The 21,336-nt window shown below is 40.0% G+C and overlaps 1 protein-coding gene across 2 annotated transcripts; it reads right to left on the bottom strand.

The window, feature by feature from the left end:
• Positions 1–46: 46 nt before the first annotated feature.
• DCP2 (decapping mRNA 2) lies at positions 47–20,933 on the bottom strand. Of its 2 annotated transcripts, none has more exons than XM_030968547.1 (11): positions 20,826–20,933; positions 15,488–15,639; positions 13,651–13,778; positions 13,149–13,247; positions 11,491–11,643; positions 9,774–9,886; positions 9,559–9,666; positions 8,700–8,823; positions 8,068–8,181; positions 6,360–6,411; positions 47–5,658 (listed from the first exon to the last, which is right to left on the bottom strand). In XM_030968547.1, exons 1-11 carry the CDS (start codon positions 20,876–20,878, stop codon positions 5,495–5,497), a joined length of 1,260 nt encoding a protein of 419 aa, XP_030824407.1. In that variant the 5' UTR covers positions 20,879–20,933; the 3' UTR covers positions 47–5,494. The 2 variants fall into 2 exon arrangements, with proteins under 2 accessions (XP_030824407.1, XP_030824408.1); XM_030968548.1 differs by having other exon boundaries at positions 8,068–8,178.
• Positions 20,934–21,336: the final 403 nt, after the last annotated feature.

Below are 21,336 nucleotides of genomic sequence, written 5' to 3'. Positions count from 1 at the left end.
CAGAGGCATCACATTCCACACTGAACTGCAATCCTTATATTCATACTTCAGTACTTCAATATGTTTATTTATAAAGTAATTTAATTTTACAGAGAAAAAAATAACAATATAGAAGAAAATGTTAACTTAGTCATAGTCTTCTAAATGGTGTGCTTCGGTTTTGAATCAATTTATAACAAACAAAATCACAATCATCAGTACAGTAGATGTTACAGGTAGTTACAGATTCTACTTAATACAATTGAAGAGCTGACTAATGCAAACTTTCTTCAAAAGAACATAATGGAAGTTGTATAAAATCTGTAATGATTTTAACTCTTTAGCTGTACGTACTTTCTTCTTAATGAGCACGATGTGCCACTTACACACAGAGGAAAACAGATCGAGTTCTTGAGCTTTAACAAACAGGAGGAAGACATAACCCTTCATGCCTGAGCCACACCACAAAGCACTGGCTCCTGTTTTCTGCGAGGCATGCAGTGCTGCCCTGAAAAGTGTCATCATTTGGAAGCAATACCCAAGTCTGGGTCCTGGAACATGAACACCAATCGAGCATTCTGCCTGAATTAACAACCCCACACCTTCTTCTGGGGGGGTCTGTTTTGCTTTTTAATGGTAAAAGTGCCTTGCAAACCCAGCTAAACTGCTCCTCAGGGATGAAGTTAAACTTCCACATAGTGCAGTGCCATGCAGACACAGTAAAGTTCTGTTGCAAGTACTGGCATGAGAAGTATTTGCTGAGAGCTCTTTATCATGCAGTTTTCCATACATTTTCTGCATAGCAAAATTATGTACCCAACCAGTAAGATACAAATTCCATCCCCACAGTTTAGTAATTTTGCTCAAACATGCTTAAAAAAATTTGCAAAGTTCTTCTCACCATTGGAAATGTGTCATAGAGAACTGTGTTTGCAGGATGTGTTTTCTTAAAAAGCTATGAATGCCTTATTTTAAAATGATTAATGCTCCACGAGCTGTAATCATTTTCTTAAAGGCACTGAACTGTAACCCATACTGGAAACAAGAAGCTAGTTCTTCTGATCAACAGTATAAATGCTTAGAAATTACAAAATACTCTGTTTTCAGTAAAATCCATAGAGACCTTTCCAAATTTAAACATTCTGTACTCTCTGAAATGTTAACAATTACTTAAAAGGAAGCTTTTTTTTTTTCCTGGAAGAATTGACGGAGGACTCAAAGACACTTTTGACTTCCCAAAAGCAGCCAGAGCTGAGAACAGTTTAAAGATAAGGGTTTCTGTAAAGCTGAATCTGTACAAAAAGTTAAGTCTTGCTAAACCTAACATTTTCAATGGAAAGACAAACCCCAAGTATTTTGTTTTATTGTACTGCTACCAGTCTGGAATAGTTTCTCTGGTACAATCTTGAATATGGCCAATGTCATTCTTGTTTAATGTTGACTTCCTTTTAAGTTCACAAGCTACGTGAAAAAGTGAAATGCACACACAGCACAAAACCTACTGCATCTATCAGTGCTTATGTATGGGATTAAGAACAGTGCAAATACTAGCATTTAGCCTACTTCCATCCTTGACTACACTATTGCTATAAATGCGTATGAACAAAAACCTATTATGGAAGAATTTCTAAGTCTAATTTACTGTAAAAGCACCTTCAGTTAGTTTGTATAAATTTACCATATCTTAAATAATTTTGGTTGTTTCAAAAGGTGAAATATTGTAATAACAAAAACAATTTGAAATTATGAAGTTGTGTATAAGCACCAGATTATTTAACATTTACAGTGCAAGACTTAAAATAGGTTTATTTACAGAAATCAGTATCAACAAGAGAGACTATTCTACTAATTCTCAATAACTATAAGCTTACTAACACATTTAGAATATAACCTCCCAACTTCGAAAACATGAAGGCACCTGGCTTTACCTCTGGAAAAGAAACCTGTTGCTCAGAATTTGTAACAAAACCCCAAGTATCTGAGGATTAAGCAGCCCACTGACCCCACAAGTGGGCAGCCAGTTACCCCCGGAGCAGCAGTGCTGTCTTGCACCACAGGATATTGGAGTTTGGATTCTTAATGTAGACTCTTTGCTCTTCACACTGCAATGGCATGAGTGCAAAAGCAAACCACCACATTAAGTAAAAGTTGGAAGAACTGCGTTCTTATCTGAAATTACAATCTCAGAGCAAGTATGTTAGAAGTAGCCAGACCTGAAGCCTGCCTTGTTTTTAAAAGGAACTGTTACGTCTGTAACTGCCACAGGTAGGTGAAAAAAAAATCACTAAGTATTATTCTCAAATCACCAAATTAGTTCAGGAAGGTTGAAGCACAGCACAGAAGCCTGGAACAGTGATCAGGCCCAAAATTTCACTAGAAACAATTTATGCATGTTTGGCCTAAAGAATTTATATTGTGTTAAAAAATAATACTCTGATTGTGCAATAAATAAAGCTATTTCCCCCCTCTCCTTCCCAGAACCACTGTTGCCGGACTTCAAACTATGCAAGACACAGTTACTTTCAAAAGCTGGATGATTGATGTACATCAAGGAGCTGAAGTCAGTAGCACTTCAGTCACTTAACTAACTGGGCAGGCCACTCTTCAGTCCAAGGTCCAAGTACAGAAGCACTCTGAGGAGACATGCTAAAAACCTCATGTTAAAGCAGGGAGTTGATGTAGTACTAGGAACTGCACACTAGTACCAGATTCCTAGCACCACACAGCTGTAAGGTTTTTTGCTAAATATTTGTTCACTCTGCAAGTTGATTCCAAGAACACTGATTGACCGTTCATTATGTGAATAACCCCTAACATGGCAGCATTCTCAAACTGACAGTGTTTGTTTTTCAAGTATCTCAACACCAGCTCTCCAGTCAGACATGCAAACAGTTCCTGTTTCCCTGTGTCTAGCTTCTGTACAGTAAAAACACAGAACTAAAGCCTGTATCTCACTTGCTATTTCTTCACTGTTTTATGGAAGATAATGTAAACAGTACTTCTAAACTTAGAAATACAATTATAAAGGGATGTTGAAATAAGAACATAAACAACAGTAAACAAAATGTTCACGGTGCAGGGCATGTTGGAGCCCACCAAGTGGATGACATGCCACCACATTTACATAGTTTTAGGATAAACCTAACTAAGAAAGCAGAATGCAATGCTACTACAGGAAACTGTACCCTTATACAAAGAAGTAAGTTATTGCATATTTATCACATTTATTTGCAACTCACATTAAGGCTAGGTTTACTAAAATGAATGACATATGTATAAGCTTCACTTTGGGTTGCTTAATGAAACAACCAATGTCTCTTATACTGAACCAACCTTTCACTAAGAAGAAAAAAATTACACAGTAAACAGAGGGCAGCCAGCATCTCCTATTCATAGAACATGCTTCCATTGTTCTAAAGACTTCCTCATGCCTGGGACAGGACTTCCCAAACAGACGACAGATGCTCCAAGTTCACTGTTTCATCAACATCCCCATTATTTCACAGAGCACTATCTAGAACTAATTTATCTGAAAAGTCAACTTATTTATAAAAAGATTTCCACAGCCCGTTATTTAATTATGCCTTAGGAGAGTCCTGTTAGCTCCACAGGCAGTAGCAGCCTCAGGATATGATACAAACTTCTGCCTCACCATGAGTAAAGGCACTTTTGCTGGGAAATCAACTAAAATAGCACAAAGAAGTAACTAAAGATTAGTTTTCACCTGAAGCTGAATAACATAACCTCCTCCAGCATTATCCTACCCTCTCAATTAGTCTTCTTTGTCATTGTATGGCCTTTGGATACATTTAAGAAAAAACAAAAAGAAAAAAAAGTGAGTCAAAGCTAGATTGAGCTATTTCACAATTTGGTCTTGAAAAACAAGGCCCGCAAAACTCTTGTCCTCCAGAAGGAGGAAATGCTGTAGTCCATTTCTCCCGTTGACTGATACAGAAGTTGAACACTCCCATGGCCAAAATTATTACAGCATTAGAGTTCCAAACCACCTGGTGCCAGGCAGGTGAATGAACCAGGAGAAAGTTCTAAAGCTATTTCTGAGGAAAACACTAGGTAGGGTATATGAAGTAGGGTGGTTGAAGGAAGACCAGGATTTTGGTTTTGGATGACATATATGAGTTGCATAAAAACTCAGTGCATGTAGATACACTACAAGGGTGTAGTTCATTCAACCTATCAAGTTATCAATTACCTCTATTCTAGAGAAAAGTTCATTTTTAAATCTGGGACATGCTTGCTATCACAAGCTGCTGTGACAAATTATTTCAGTGCATTTCTCTCCACTGCAACACAGATGCTCAAAACCCACTGACCTGCAGGTGATGTAACAGCTCATCACCCCAACTCTTACAGGTTTTTTGTTCCTTCCCCCCATCCCCACCCCATCTTTCATGTTTTTCCTAAGAAAGCACTGTAGCTGAAAATGACTTGCAAGTGCAATTCAATACTACTGGATATATACACAGCAGATATACTACACAAGAGGTCTGAGGACAACAGCACAGGATACAATACTGAACACCCTTGGAATAGTTACTGGAAGCCTGATTAAGCTGTTCAGTGTCACACAATGCCTCTATTACCCATGCACCTGCCTTCCTCCTCAGCGAGATCTACAGAGGCTTATTTACATTCAGTATAAATTCTACACCAGTTACCTCTCACAGACAAGTTTAAGCTTCTCTTTTTTCACAAGCAGCTGCTTTGTAACTTCTTCTTATGCAGCTGTGGGCAGTGCACAAGAGCTAAGTTAGACACTTCAAAGGGCTGAGTTATACCCAGTTTGAGTGTCATTATTGAAGACCAAGGAAAAGTAGGTACAAAAAGTCAACATGCTATAGATTTGACTCAAGTACTAGTGATTGCCAGCCAACAAAAACTATCATTGTGAAGGAGGGAAGGTATTTGGGGCAAACAATCAGTACAGAGAAAGGATGACAGGCTGAGACTAGGTTTGAAATGTGCAACTTGGTTTCAAAATCACTAGGACAGAAGTGTCCTCTGAGAGTTAGTTTCATTGCCACTGCGTAATATTGCAATGTTCTACAAAATAATGACAAACAAGTCCAATAATTTACATCAGAACAGTTAAAAGGTTAGCAAGATGGTATACTCCAACAGTTAAAAAAAAGTCAATGACATTCTACAAAACACACGGCAAGTTACAATAAAAAAATTTTTTAAACCACAAAAAAATGAAACACAAGTAAGAAGAATGCCCTCTAATGCACAGCTAGGAACAAGTGAACTGAACATTGGAAAGGTACTTTTGTGGACAAAGGCTAGACTGCATTTAAAGTGCAACACTTGACTATGCCACTCCCATACTGCAAAGAGAACAAACCCTTCCAAACCAGCAGTCAGTCCCTGCATTGCATTTAAAAACAAACAAACAAACAAAACAAAATAAAAAACTCCTGAGAAAGAGTAAGGCTGGATAAGAAACCCCCTCAATTGCAACAGGCAAGTCTGATTCTTATTCCTAATACATTTGCTGTCAGAGGTCAAAACTTTTCATTATGGCATCATGGTCAAACTTGAAACTCAAGAAAGCTCTTGATGAAAAAGCACATTTGTAATGGCCATTGCATGCCACAGAATGTCCATCTGCATGTTCTGGCAGCGCGTCTTCACTGGAGCAACACATCTCATATGCTGCTTCTGCTTAAAGAGAAAAAAGTATGAAGCAAATTCTAAATGGGCAGTTGCCAATAAAAGTATCTATAACAACAATGGTATAAAGCCATATCTCAAAATACATTCAATTAATATTTGTAACAAAACCTGTATGTTTGGTCATAAACAGAAGAAGGTAACTCAAACCAGCCATATTTACAGGTTGTCTAGAGGCTAAAATAAATCTTCAAATTCACTGCAATCTGGAAACATTTTCAAAAGCCACATACATATACACATATTTTACACATATAATACTGTTTCATTTCTCAATAGCCATTTCTTAACAAGGAGAAATGGCATGGCACTGTTTCCTGAGCAGTAAGTAAAGAACTGTGTGCACTCTGCTGCAGCTTATTACAAGCAGGACAGAAAGCCTTAAAACACACTCAGTTACCAGCAATGTGTTGACTCAGATGCTATTTTTCTAAACTAGCTTTTAGTTACTTTTTCACTCAGCCACCTGGTGTATCAGTCAGTCTTAACAATTAAAGAGAAGTATTGCAAGACCAACATGAAACAGTATATTTTTCATTAAAAAACAAACAAAACCTCAGACTACCTTGGAAAAACATGGCTTTATAAGATTTGGAAGGCTGGCATGAGGAAAAGCCCTCAACCATCATTATTCAGGTGCCCTCAGCCTGTAGCACAGAACAGTGGATGAAAACTCTGACTGCACTTGCCTGTTTCAAAGTTATCTTGAAGTCTTCTTGGATTAAGCCTTTTTTCACATTTCTGGTGAAGAGAATGACCACACATTACACATTTTTGATAAAGAAACGGCATTATATTTAAGCATCATCTAACAGGCATGCTAGTTTGCTTCGACACACCTCACATCTGAATTATTTTACCACTAACTCAGCATTAGTTCTGTCACATTACTTGATGTAGGCAAACATGCTTTAAATCCACATGTCTTTCAGAATCATGCAATCGTTTAACAGTCACTAAAACATTTCTAACATGCAGACTTTTAGGGGAAAATTTTGAATACTTTCTAACTGTTTTAAGATAGAAGGGTCTTGCATATGATGGTGTGTAATCAACATTGCGCATGCCTAAGCCCACTCTTCAATGAGCTTGTCCCAAAAGAGGCAAGGGGGATGTATTTGCAGACATGCTGCTACTGCCAATTAAATTAACATGCTTTAGAGACACAAACTCAAAACTCTCCAGGGAGGAACTGTTTTAACCCCAGGTATTGATGCTCTAAGTACACCAATACAAAAAAAATATGGCTCTTCGCACTCTCTGCAAATTAGGAGTTTCCTGGCCTTCAAGTTACATCAGAAAATTATCACTGGACACAAAATATTTAAACTTCAAAAGACTGACCATCATGAAAACACAAGTGAAACAGGAAAAGACAAATATTTAGAAAAGTTTGTGAAAAGCCTACAAAGTAACTGTGGAGCATTAACAGTTATCTCCATGAAGATCTTACAGATTACCATTACAGTTTTTTCCTATTCATCTAGGTTTCTGGGCAGTCAATTCAGTCTTCTACACTCGGACTCAAACATACCTAATCATTTCTTGCTGCAGTAAGGATTTTAGGACAAGTTTATGATTTCTGTAGGTTTTCATGAGTAAGAGAAAGAAGGCAATAACCCCAAGCCAGAATGGGAAGAATCTAGTTTAAAGGCTGTAAACAAGAGAAACTAAAGTCTGGACAAGCCAGCTGAGCTGCACAGAGATCTGGGGGCTCACTGCTGCACAAGAGTCAACAAAGTATACTGAAGAGCCATAAAAAACAGGGAATCAAAAGCACATTCCACTATAAGAGAGAGCACAGCCCAGTGAGTCAGCTCCCACTGAGAACTGAACAAACACAATTAGTAACTGCAAGGGAAAGTAAAACACAAACAGTGTGACACTGGAATTTACAAACTGCTGTAACCAGCTCTACTGTATGATTGAAAAACTATATGAGATTCTGGCATCCAAGCCAAGTCTGTGTCTCAACATTTTTTGCTGAAGAGAAGGGAAATAATAAGTATTTATATCACCACTTTCTAAGTGCTTCATAACAAAACCCCATGCTTACAGTAAGACAACACACATGAATAAATAAGATGGGTACACATCACAGGAGGCTTTTACATGACAGGAACCTAGAAAGCTGCAGATTGTATACTGAAACAGCTGACAAATTTTCAACAGCTAAAATTACTTCTAAAATGCAAACTTTTAAATTTGGTATGCTTGTTTATAGATGTATATGCATACAGGGTAAGAAATGTTATACATCTACAAACATGGATCAAATACTCTGACTAATACTCTTGATATATAGGCACTCTACTTTGTTTCAGCAGGACATTGCCCTGGACATTTGTTAAGCATTACAGGAGCCTACTACTGACACAGACACTGCATGTTTCTTACCAAGGTATGATTTTGCTTAACTGGTTGACTGTGCAGTCCATTTGTTCGCTTCTTTTGGCTGGAAGTGTCTTGATTTTGCTTTCTGCCATTGTTCCTCACGCTCTGACTCTGCTGCTAAGTCCAAAACAAGTACAGGGAAGAGTTTAAATGGCAGAGTTGGACATAATTGCATTGACATTTCCTACTTAGTAACTAAAACTTCCCTCCAAGTAACTTCAAAACATGTAAACAGTTTCTTTTGCAGAAAAATTGAAGCCCACTGACATTAACCAAACATACACTCAAGCTACAGGGCCATCAACAGTTACTCATTCTCTCTTGCACTCAATATGACAGAATTATTTCACAATTAATTGAGTTCAGTGAATTTCCATGCACTGATGCAGATATACTAGAGATACCAGCAAAATGGCAAGTACTAATTACTATCTGTACATGAAACACCACAATTGCTGATACCACCACTTCTAGTGTGAGATAAATAAAAAATTCCCAAGAGTATTCCCCCACTCTATTTTTGCATTCTCTGGAGATGAAATTCACTGGTTTTTGCCTAGAGAGGAAACCCTTATGAACAAAGACATCTGTTTTAAATAGTCCAGATGCATATGCTTGCTTAACAAACAACCTACCTTTACTTTCAAAACTTCAGACACCTCAGGATGATTATATGGCTTCTGTAGCTGTTTTGGCTTCACCAAGTGCTCTCCTGAAAAGCCATCTGTAAACACCTGTTGACTACAGCGAAGTTTGGATCTAGTACAGGAAAACAAAGACACGTTACAATACAACTTCAAATCTACTGAGAGTAGAAGACAAATATGAAAGAAGTTACTGAGAACAATATGGAAGACAATCTTAAGCGAGGTGTATGGAAACTCTAATAGTGCTCACTGCCATTTGCGTTCTCCACAGACAAGAGGCCAAGTCCACACCAACATTTGTCCTGTTGTTCTCAGCGTTGGTGTTGCCCTGGCTCAAATCATTGAGTCCTCTCATAGGGACTACACATTTCAACATTTGCTCTACCACTTTTCACTCAGCTGAATATAAAGCCAGCAGGACATGTTCCCCTACTGATTCCCACAGACTTTATCTAGTACTTCTTAGACTACTTTACAGTCCTGCTTTGGGGAGTCCTATTTTTCCTGTGCAGAAGGGCCAAAAATATTGAAGTTGAAGCACTGAAGTTATCTACTTGCTTTAGCTTCTGGTTTTTTTGATTCCCATAAACAAGACTGAGGAAATAATCCCAGTTCTGACATCTGTGTATCAACACATTAATTAACTTTTCACTTTATTTACAAGTCCATGATATACATCTAAGCTAATTTTTCTGTTATTTACCTATTACTGGAACATAAATCCTTGGAGAAAGAGAAAAGGACAAGCAGTATTGTATATAATTGTCACTGTATAATATTGTCATATTTGTATGACCAGTGTTTTGTAAGAAAGAATACAGAGATGTTAAACTGACCTGGTTCTTACCTAGCTTTTTCCAAGTTGGGCTTAGAGGGTGTGCTCCCAGCAGATGAAAAACCATTGTCACTGTCTGAGGAATCTCCATTTCTTCGGGAAATCCATTCCCTCAACGGCCTGTGAGCAAGGAGTAGTACAACAAGATCTACTTACCAAAACAAATCTAAATAATTTAAAGTTGTCTGAAAGACCCTGGCCTAGCATTTGCCTCATCTCAAACATACCTGATGAAGGGAATTGCCATAAAAAATTTGTTAGGTGCCAAACCCAGCTTGGACTTTGGGGTCATGTCATTTCTGTGGCATGGTAATTTGTCGATGGAAAACCACTCAATATTCTAGAAAAACAAGAAATAAAATCAAAATACCCTCTATTGTAGTTGTAGCAGAATTTTACAAACGTGTATCAGCCACAATTATTTCCCTTAATTAAAAAATTACCATGGAAGACTTAAATTAATGGGCCATAACAGCGTTTTTCACAAAAGGTTAATTAACTCTTCCGACTGCCACTAAAGTAGCAGATGGTACACCACAAAATTGCATGATATCGCACCTAAAATATGAAAGGTATTAATCAGCAACTAAAGTATGAAGAAGAGTTTCATAAACAAACCAACCAAACCACTACACACAGAATGCCATAAATAAATGTACAGACTTTGAGTAACTTTCAAAAACTTTTTACCTGAAGTGCGATCAATACTGGACCACCAATACCCATTCAAAAGTAAGAAGGGTGTTTAGCTTGACAGTAAAGTTTCAGGTTTTGTTATAAAAGAAAAAAAAAACCATGGCAATAGGATAGGATTTGTGTTATTGTTTATATGTTATAGTTTTAATAGTTAAAACTGTATACTTAGCAGAATGGGGAAAAAATCAGGAATTCTGACCACAGACAGTGTATTGAAGAACGCACATGAGATTTGCTATCACAGAATCTACTCAGAAAGCCTCAGGTCCAGACAAGATTATGGAAATAAGTTACAAAATGAACAAGTCTTCAATATAGTTCTACAGGGAGTACAAAACCAGCCTGCCTGGTGGCATTAGATCAGATGAAGACAAAACTTCAAAACTCTGTCATTGCAAGAACTCTTCAACATTCCCACACATATGGTCACTGTTCTACAAGGTACATATTTACTGTATATTTTAAAAAAACCTCAAATTTCATCTTATGTCATATTTTAAAAAAAAAGGTCTCGAATGCAAGAAATTAAGTCCTGTCCACTCAAATACTTACTTTATTTAGAAAGCAAGATGCCCTGTTTAGTGACACAATCTGCATGGAAATATAGCTGTTTTGAACTGAACTGTCATAAAGGAAAAAAAATTCAAACTTCAAAGATTACAGATACCACTGACAAAGGTTCCAACAAGCTGCTACCTGAGCCTTGGTCTTTCGCTTTCACAATACCTTTTAAAAGCCCAATGGTACACAATACATCCAAAATAGTTCCCTTTTTCTGTCCCCTTCCCAACTTCCTCCTTAAAATATACTATTTTTTAAATCTGAAAGTATCAGACATGAAAGAAAGAAAACAATCCTTAGTTTGTCCTTTTGATATGCAGGTTTTTGAATGTCCCCAACTAATAATTACAACTTGAGAATCCATAGCTACATTTGCATCTGTAACTAGGAATAATATGAAATTATTAATATATATACCACCTACAAGAAGAGAAGAGGAGAATTGTATTTTAGCAGCACGGTCTATTGTCTTTTCATGATGAATGGAGATGTCAGACAGATGTTCAAGTATCAGACCTGCAGCTCAGCTTCAAAAAGTCAACACAAAACCCTACAGTGCAGAGATGCCACTGGTACCTAGCATTTAAGGTGCTCATTGTGCTTAGTGGGTTCATTATTTTACACACTTCTGGCTTTAAAAAGCAACTTCTGCAAAGTTCCTACAGATTCAGACAAGGTAGCACATACCCGAATTTCCCTTCTAGTTTTGGGGTTGAATTTGGTATTCTTGGGAACTCCAGGAATGATGTACAGCCGTGCTAACTGATCATTGATTCGCAGCTCAATGTAGTCCTCCTTGCAGATATAATCTTTTATGTCAAACCCAGTCTCTTCAAACACCTGAGAAGTATTTAGATTAAATTAGTTTGTGTGTATTCAGAGTTATCCTTTCACAATCTATTACCCCAAGCAAAGGAATGACAATTTTTCAGATAAATCCATGAAAGTTGCTGGGAAAAACAAGTCTTTACACCTTGAGGTTTGCTCAGAAATAGAAAAAGGATCTACATGCTTTAAATTTCTCTGAAATTGCAAACCTGTTATGCAAGTTGAAACAATTTTATTACACCTTCATGTAGCAATTTATTAATATGGATGGGGTTTGTCCTCATCAACTTCTGAGGTACTACTGAACTGTGCAGGCACTGCCAAGTGAATCTCTTCAATTAGATTTTACACAGATGCAGCTTATGGTTTCAGATCTGTACTGACTCCAGTGAAAGAAGCTGAAAGATTTATTTCAGATATAAAATAAATTGTTAGTCTATCCACAACGACAACCTAACCTATCAGAATAAAGGTGGTAACATTAGTGCTGATCACTAGTGAAATCTAAATAGACTTTTCAGAAGATCAACACCATCAAAAGATTTTTTTTCCCCAGTGTAACTGTGTCCCCTCTAATGTGTTGGCTGGCATAACTTGAAGTAGAAGAAGATACACTTCATGCAACTCCCTCTTGAAGTAGCTGTCTAGTTTATCCTTGACAGGTATACTTAAAACAAAAAAAAAAACAAAACAAAACCAAAACCAACCAAACAAACAAAAAATCCCCAAAACCCTGTGATTTCTCAGATACTGATTCAGTGAAATTGAAGAACACTAAATGCATCATACTACTTTCCCTCATCTTAATTTTCTCTCTCAAAAACTCTGGATGTATTATGTTGCATCAACACTGAATTTGTACCAGTAATATTCTTTTACAGGCCATTTTGAATATGCAGCTTCACTACATATCTAGGTCTCCAGGAGAAATAAATACAGATTATTTTATTTTTCAGATTTTACTTGCAATATACATTGACTCTTGTTCCTGAAAATAACTGAAAAATAGCATAAGTAAAAAATAGAAAAGCAAAGTTCTCCACAATTTTACATGAAATTCTACAACCTCCAACTCAGCTCTTCAGCCTCTTAACACAGACCAGTGTACACAGGCTAAATTCCCATTTCTCCACATTTTTACAGTTATGGTGACCCTTGAAATTAATACACCAAAAGTCATAAATTACATAAGACTTCCCAAGCATCACAAGTAATACTTAAATGTAAATTCACAGTTTAGCAGACAACTTTAAAAATAGTACTCACTTCATTTAGCACATTAGTGCAAAATAATGTGAAACAAATCTTTTTTTGGTTTTATTTTAATATATAACCTCAACCTTGATTACCATTTTGGAACTCAGAAAGGCACTAGAAGATGACTGCAATAACAGACTATTTATTCACATAATTTCAATAACAGGATTACCTAAGTAAAGTGCCTTTTCAGCCAACATATACATCCAGATTTCAGCAAAATTTCACTTCTTTATCTTAAAGGAGTTGATATAACTTACCTCTCTAGCAGCACAGTCATGAGGTGCCTCTTCTTTATTTACTTTCCCTTTTGGAAATCCCCAACCAGATTTTGCTAAATAGCCCTGAACCAAAAGAACCTACAAAATACAAGGGAATGCAACTGTCAAACATGCAGGTGTTCTAAACAATTTCATTAAATGTCTTCACCATCCCCTTGTTTTCCAGAAGAATATGTTAGCCTCAAGGAAGGAAATCATTAGGTTTTCTGTGTTCTAGCAAGAATGGTGCAGTATTTTACAGAATCATGTAACTCAGAATAAAAAAATAAAATCTCAGAGGGAAAGCACACAGAAGTGTGTTTACTGACTCACATATTATATTTCTGTACACAGCCACCAATATCAAGTAACTGTCAGATCTCTCCAAATCTGACAGTGAATGTAAATTTCTTAAGAAAAATATAAACAACAAAGAATTACTTCTGCCAGCATATGCCATCACTCCCTCTAGACAGTCCTTCACAACTATTTCCATACTTACATTTTCAAGTGTCTCATCAAGGATAATTGCACCATAGGTTGGCACTCCCATTTTGTATTCTTTCCACTCATCTAAAACCTTTTGTACATCTTCACCTTGAGGCAGTAAAAAGGGGCAGTGATTGAAGAGTATAGCAGCATGTTAAGGAAGATAAATTTAAGCAGCCAGTTCCAAAGTACATACCAAATACAAAAGATATTTAGAGTAAACACTCCCTCCCCTAAGTACTTTCAAGATAGATTCTCTTGGAAGTAAAAAAATATTACAAATAATCCACTACCAAACACTGAAAGTCAGAGTGCATCAAGTAATTCAGCAATTTCTATACAAAGCAATCCAAATAAATGAAAAAAAAAAAACAAAAAACCAACAAACAAAAAACCAAAACCAACCAAACAAAAAAAAAGACACCCAAAAAACCCCCAACAAAATAAAACAAAAAAACACAAACAAACACCAAAAACCCCAACAAACAAATAAACAAAAGAAAAAAGATTGCACAAGGCTGATTGTTTGAGGGAAGGTAATTTTGAAAAAGAGTAACTCCATAACAGTTATTTTGAATATGTATTATTTGCAAACACATTTTTTTAATTTTGAAGTGAGCAAGACAGAAAAAAAATCAGTTTCTTGTGCTTGAAATAAATGGGAATATATTTTTGCCACAATCATTTGTTAAGATTATGGCATGGAATCCTATCTTCAGTATTATGCAAAAGAAAAACCATTTTAATGACATACAGTTACAGAAATCTAAATCCTAATACACTTTATCACAACTCATCATGCAGAGAAAATATAAACAACCTCTATAACTCTAAAATTTTGAGAGAAAACCTGCAAGTCGTTAATCAAAGCATTAATATTATAAATTACATATATTATACTACCAATAAAAAACACTCCACAGCAGAATACTTAAAAATACACTGCAGCAGAACTAATATTTGTGGCAAATATGGGCTAGAAAGGAAAATATTAATGAACATATAACATCTATTACACTCCATTTATTCTGCACTGCCCATAATTAATAGGAGAATTTTGTTGGTCTGAAAATACATTTTAAATTAAAAACATATATAAAATAACAGCATAACATCAACCAACAGGATATGACCATATATTTACAGTTTACTGTTAAAAGCTGTAGTGTTTCAAAGTAAATATATATTAGGAAACTAACAGATAAGTATGTTGTGTAGTGAAAGCATGGGATAATATTATCCTCAAAGTTAGAAGCAATATTTCAATCTTAGATCAAGAACATATGGGACAAGGCTAAAACTAAAACGTTTGCTGGATGAAAGCCACAAAGTTTTCTCTAGCAAGAGCTAGATAGTACACATTCCAGCAGCCCTTGCAAGCAACAAAAAAAGCAGAGGCCAACCATTTGAATTCAGTAAAAATGCAGTTTCTACTCTACAGAAACTTCCAGCAAATACATACCACTGCCCATGGCAGAACACATACCACCTTCAACTACTTTAACATTTACGTTACTAGTTACTTAAAAATTAATAAACTCTGGAGTTCAGTTTGAAGAGCACCAACAGCTCACCCTTGAAACCAACCTAGCATGCAAAGTGCAACCATGAGAAGAATCCTCAAACATCAGAAATGGACCATTTTCCATAGTTCTTTAGCAGTCCAAGAAACATCTCTTTTGAGGGTGCCACAAAATTATGGAAGCAGTGAACTCAGTAACATCACATACCTAGCAATACTAACTCATTAACACATGAACTGACATTATCATACTATGAAACATCGTTAACAATATTTAGTTTGCACTTTACCACCAGACAGAAAACAATGAGAGTAATAAAAAGGATATCAGCTTTAGCAAAGTCTCTTATCCCACACTGAGGTAATCCTGGTGTGTTTTGCATGTAGAAATCCAAATAAAACCAATGGGCAAGTTCAATCTGAAAACACACTCTGATTGCATTGTCTCTCTCTTCACTTGGAATGTGCAAAATAAATCGGCTGCCAGGAAAGAAATAGAGTAAGATTAGCCAAATCTACTGACTTAAATACAGCTAACAATAAAACATTGCAACAGTACAATTCTTGATCCATTAGCACATACCAACAGACCTCCAGATCCTCCTCATGTTCCAAAAGCACAGTAAAAACTTTTCACCAAGTAAAATACAGCTTTTAAAGTTAAGAAGGAAAATTAATTATTGTGATCTTTCAGAAATATCAATTACAATATACTAAATAAATTTACTGTTGTGAAAACAGGAAGTGTCAAGACAACCTACTTAAATCGCTGTGTTACAAAAATGAAAGCATTTTTACCAGTCCTTTAAAGAACATCTGCAAACTCTGATAAGATATTTTGGAGCTATTTTTTTCAGGATACAAGTTGAACATAGATGTATACTTTCACTTAAAACCACAGTAAACTATTCATTTACATAGATTTTAAAATTCAATATGATCCTACAAATTTCCTCAGTCTGAATCTGGGTTTAGCCCAGATACTGGCACATAGACAGAGTTACTGAGATGAAAGTTTAAGCAGCACTGTGTGATAGCCCATTTTAGTAAAGCAAAAGAAGGTTTATTTATTTATGTATTTGTATCAAAAGCAGAACTTCTTTTTAGAAATTTATGGTCATACACCCCACTGAACTTAAATCATTTGATGGAGATCTCTGACATTCAGCTCCTGAGTGCAACCAGCTAAATTCCCAAAGTGCATAATATCACTGGTCTCAGCAGAAACAGTGTATCTTTACTTAAAATCGGACAAGTATGAATTGTCACAGGATCTCAGAATTGGGTGCCTCTCTAAGGCAGTCTGGCCAAGGACAGAGGCAGAAGATCACTGCTGCAGGCACACACCTGACACTCCCCAGGCTTCCAGGCACATTCACAGGTCCCCCAATACTAGCACAGGTCTCCTTCTCCACCCCGTAGCCGTGCCCAGATCCCAGACCCTCACACCCCCCACACAGGTCCTGCCCCACCAGATGGCCCAGTTTGAAGTTTGCTAGAGAGAACACGTGCACGACAGGTCTGGGGAAGGCACCTGTCCCCCTCCCCGCCAGCGCATGGGCAGTGACACAGTCCTGCAGCAGCTGCGGGTGCTCTACCCCTCACTGCTCTCACTCACACCACCTCCCCCACAGAAACTGGTTTCCAGGACACTCTTCATTGCCACCCCAGACACCGGGAGCTGAGACCCCCTCCTGGAAGTGGATGGCGCTGAGATCTGCTCCCTCACTCCAGCAGCTGACACTTTGCCCAGCTCCCATCAGCAGCTGTCACTTCATCCTTGGAGCACACATACACAGGGCGTAGAGAGTAGAATTATCCAGACAAAAAGAAATATTTACTAAGAAGACGTAAGATAGGACAGTCTGTGACACTTGGGCAGAAAGGTCAGACAGAGAAGTGCACTAACTTGCCCAGTTTTACAGCCAGCCTCTTTTATACCCCTTTCTGCCTATCCTTCCTTCCCTGCTTCTCCTCTCCTGTGGCACTCCTCTCAACCCAGATTGTGGGATCCCCCAGGTCTAAAGCCCTACCAGATACAAAGGTCAGGCTGATATTCCTGAGAGTGATGCCTGTGGTTTCTTGGCAGTTGGTCAATTAGTGCAATTAACAGGTTTGTTTCATGTCATTGTGTCTACTTCTGACTTCTTAGGTCTGTGTCTAAATATTTTTTCATTCTGATTCCTCCACTTTTTTCCTGTTTTCCAGGAGTAGGTCCATACTTAGATAAACTTGCTGGAATGAACATTCCTATACCCCGCCATCAACCAGCAGCCAGGTTTGTTTTTCACTACTGCCTTCCTTATCATTCCTCTGTTCAGTTTGTAGCCTTGTATGCTTTATTTATTTATTATGCTTTTATTTCTCATCTTCCTATCCAATTTTCACACGGAAAAAGGGCCTTGGCCAGACACCCTTAAAGACCTTGGCAGGTCTGAGAGGGAGTTTGTGTGAACCTCGTGAATTTCAACACGGCCAAGGGCAAGGCACTGTGCCTGGGCTGGGACAACCCCAAGCACAATGTAAACACAGTCTGATCAGAGAAAGGATGGAGAGCAGCTCTGGGGAGGATTTGGGGTGTTGGTGGATGAGAATCTTGACATGAGCTGACACTGTGAGCTCCCAGCCCATTCTTTTGATGGAACACAGTGTGCACAGCAGACTGAGGGAGGTGAATCTCACCCTCCATTCTGTTCTGGTGAGATCTCACCTGAAGCAATGCGTCCAGCTGTTGGAACCCCAATAAAAGAGGATGGGGACCTGCTGGAGCAAGTCTTCTCCAAGGCCTTCCAGGACATCAGGGCTGTAAAGAGAGCTGGAGAGGGGGTTTTTACTCATAGTCATAGTTACAGGACAAGGGGGAAAGAGAAAAAGGGAACGTTTAGATAACAGGAAAAAAATTCTTCACTGTGAAGGTCATGAGGCACTGGCACACACTGCCCAGAGAAGCTGTGGGTGGCCTGGCCCTGGAAGTGTTCAGTAGCAGCCTGGTTTAGAAGGTGTCCCTGCTTTTGGCAAAGGGGCTGGGATGAGATTATCTTTAAGGTCCCTTCAATCCAAAGCACTCTATGATTCTCCCTTGCATAAATAACCTTATTCACATCAACACTTTACCACTTCCCAATTTTCAATTGTCACTACCACTCCCAATTTCTTTTGAAGGCTCTGCTGTTATCTATAAAGCTGCTGCAACTAAGAGATAAAAACTTAAAAGCCTACATTACATCTACTTGATGATATTTTCTTGCCCCAGCACTGCAGCTGAACATAAATCTAAAGATAAAATATGCAGCAGTACCAAGAAAAGTAAGAATATGCCAGGGATTAGGCTTAGAGAACAATAGCAAAGCCAAGTACAATCATACTTCTTAATCAAAAAGTTAACTTCTAAGTTACTTGGAGTGACTGAAGAGCTAAAACAGGCATCTCTAGGTGCAGCTGCCAGGTGCTGGCAGTGATGGGCTAATGCTGGACACGCTGTGGCACACAGCTGGAGGCAGCAGCTGAGATGGTGGCACCTGTGGGGAAGTGTATTACAGGAGAAAAACGCCAAACAGGCAGAGGAAGTGAAAAAACCAGCATGAAACAGCAGTGCAAACACCACAGCTGGAGAAGAAAAAGGAAGAGGAGATGTCCATCCTACAGCCTGTGGAGTATCATGTGCTGGAGCAGACGGATATTCCTGAAGGAACCTTAGCCCATGGGAGTGATCCCACACTGGAGCAGGGGCAAAGCATAAGAGTGGAGGAGCCCCAGAGAGGATGTGTTACAGACTGACCACAACCCCCACTCCCCATCCCCTGAGCTGCTCACAGGGGAGGAGGTAGAGGAGAGTAGCGAATGAAAGGGATGAAGCTGACATGAAGTTTCCCTGGGAAAAACAAGGATGCAGAAAAATCTCTTTTGCAAATGTTTTTTTGTGTGTGTGTGGCTGGGTGAGCATCTGGCCACTTGAGCAAGGTGAAGCAACCACAGTCTGAAAGTCAAAGGATGGGGTAAAAGGACTTGTTTACAAGACAAAGGAAGTTTCAAGAAGCTGCTACATCCACATTATGTCTCTGCACATCCACTTCTTTACTCAGTTAAACAACTCCATAGCACAAGGCAGCATGACAAAAACTGGCATGGATACCTGTAACTTGTTATTTAGCAATACCCAGCAACTGAGTAGGAAAAATCACTTTCCACCAAAATTCCCACTAATATCACATATAGACTGAAGAATGTAGGAAACTACAGCTATTTTTATAACACATTTATAACATCAACAGAATTACAATACAAAACACCATTTCTAAGATAGAAGATGACAGTATCTCAAAGAAACATAGTAAGGCACTGGGACTGATCCTATTACAATGTAAGATTCAAATACTCGTGCCGTTCTATCAGTCACCCCACAGAAGTGACACTAACAGGCTGTATCAGTTTTGCAATCACTGGAATTCCTCTCCGGATTTTCTGAAGAAGTCTTAAATCTTGTGTCATATGTGAACAGGGATCTGAGAGGCAAGTTCCTCTCTCTGCAGGGAGCCCAAAAGAGACACAATGGAAACACAAACATGCTTCAGAGGTCAGATTTAGGGAATTGAAAATTTACATGCCTATCGCAAACTCTGACTCTTGCATTAGACAAGTGCAAAACAATACTGAGCAGGACAGTTCTACCCTCCTGTGGTATTCTCACTTCTAAACATTTTCACTCATTTGAAAACTGTGATTACAGTAAGTGGGGTATCTTTCCTCTTCACTAACCTTTCCCTCTTTTACATAAATACCTCATAAGGAGTCCCTTGGAGGAGGTAAAATAGAAGGATTATTTCATGCCAAATATCACATGCAGTTTGTGTCATCACATTCTGGGGATGACCGACAAATTACAAAGTTTGAAGGGCTACACCACAGATGATCAGAAGTTGAGACCGTAAGGGGGAAAACCTAACTTGGCCCTTTTAGAGAATCCACGCTTTATGCAAATTCAAACGCAAAGCCCCTGGAACAAGAAAAGCATTTCACTCTGAAAGAACGGACAAGCAGGAGAGGGCAGCTTCACACCGAAGGGTGTCCCTGCGGCTCTTCCCTTTCGGCCCGCTGGCACGTTCCCCTCCAGCAGAGGTAACTCACCAGAAGGCACTCCCTGACACCCCTCCCAAAGCTTCCCACCCCCTTCCAACGAAACCAGACTTCGGAGCACCAGCACCACCTCAGTGCTCGGCTACACGTCACGCCAGCCCCACGCTCCCAGCTCTTCTTTCACCTGCGCAAACCCGCCGACGCAGCTCTACCTTTTCCGGCCCAAACCGCACAAGAAATCCCCACAATGTTCTTCCACCTCCCCCGTGCGCCCGGCTCCCGGCCCCCCGCCGGAGCAGCCCCACACCCGGTCCAGAGGGTGCCGCGGGCAGCCTTCCCGCCCTTCCAGGACGGATTCCATGGGGAGGGCGGAGCCTCGGGCTCCGGGGGAACGGGCCGAGCCTCGTCCTTCCGCTTGCCGGCGGGCGCGGGACAGCCAGAGCCGCCCCCCGGCCCGGGCGGCCCCGCACCCCCTCAGCGTCTCGAGCATCTCGGGCTCCGCGCCCCGGGCGCGGGCACGGTCAAGCGCCCTTCGCGCCCTCCGGCAGCAGCGGCACGGCAGCCCCGGGGCCGCCCCCGCCCCACGGCCGTACCTGCATAGGTCGTCCAAGACGCTGCTGGGGATCTCGGCCCGTTTGGTCTCCATGGGGAAGCGCGGCTCATCCCGACGCGGCGGAGGCCGGGGCGCAGGAAAGCGGCGGGGGCGGGGCCGCGCAGCGGGGGGCGGGCGGTGGAGCGGCGGCTGCCGGGGCCAATCGGCGCGCGCCGCTGGCGGAGCGGCGGCCAATGGGGCGGGGTGCGGGGCGGGACCGGCGTGCTCAGGTGATCGTAGGTGGCCAATGGGCGGCGCGGGCCGGGGTTACTGCGAGCGCGCCGATAACGCGGCGCGCCGGGTCCCGGAACGGGACCCCGGGACCCGGACCCGACCCGACCCGACCCGGACCCGACCCGACCCCGGACCCGGACCCGGACCCGGACCCGACCCCGACCCCAACGTGGACCTGGACCTGGTCCGGCACAGCTGGGGTGCTGTGTCCAGCTCTGGGCTCCTCAGCACAGGGAGCCACGGGAGGGGGGTCCAGCAGAGGCCGTGAAGATGAGGAT

The sequence above is a fragment of the Camarhynchus parvulus genome, chromosome Z (assembly GCF_901933205.1).
Source record: "Camarhynchus parvulus chromosome Z, STF_HiC, whole genome shotgun sequence".
In the NCBI taxonomy this organism is placed as follows: domain Eukaryota; kingdom Metazoa; phylum Chordata; class Aves; order Passeriformes; family Thraupidae; genus Camarhynchus; species Camarhynchus parvulus.
The sequence above is the reverse complement of the archived record's forward strand: the minus strand, read 5'-3'. Positions and strand labels throughout refer to the sequence as shown.

Bases quoted from the DNA above. Each gene is read 5' to 3' on its own strand.
- DCP2 (XM_030968547.1), bottom strand. From the start codon at position 20,878: ATGGAGACCAAACGGGCCGAGATCCCCAGCAGCGTCTTGGACGACCTA. The intron at 13,248-13,650 runs GTAAGTATGGAA...TGTATTTTGTAG, and splicing joins TTGATGAGACACTTGAAAAT to GTTCTTTTGGTTCAGGGCTA. The intron at 8,824-9,558 runs GTAAGAACCAGG...TTCCTGTACTAG, and splicing joins CCCAACTTGGAAAAAGCTAG to ATCCAAACTTCGCTGTAGTC.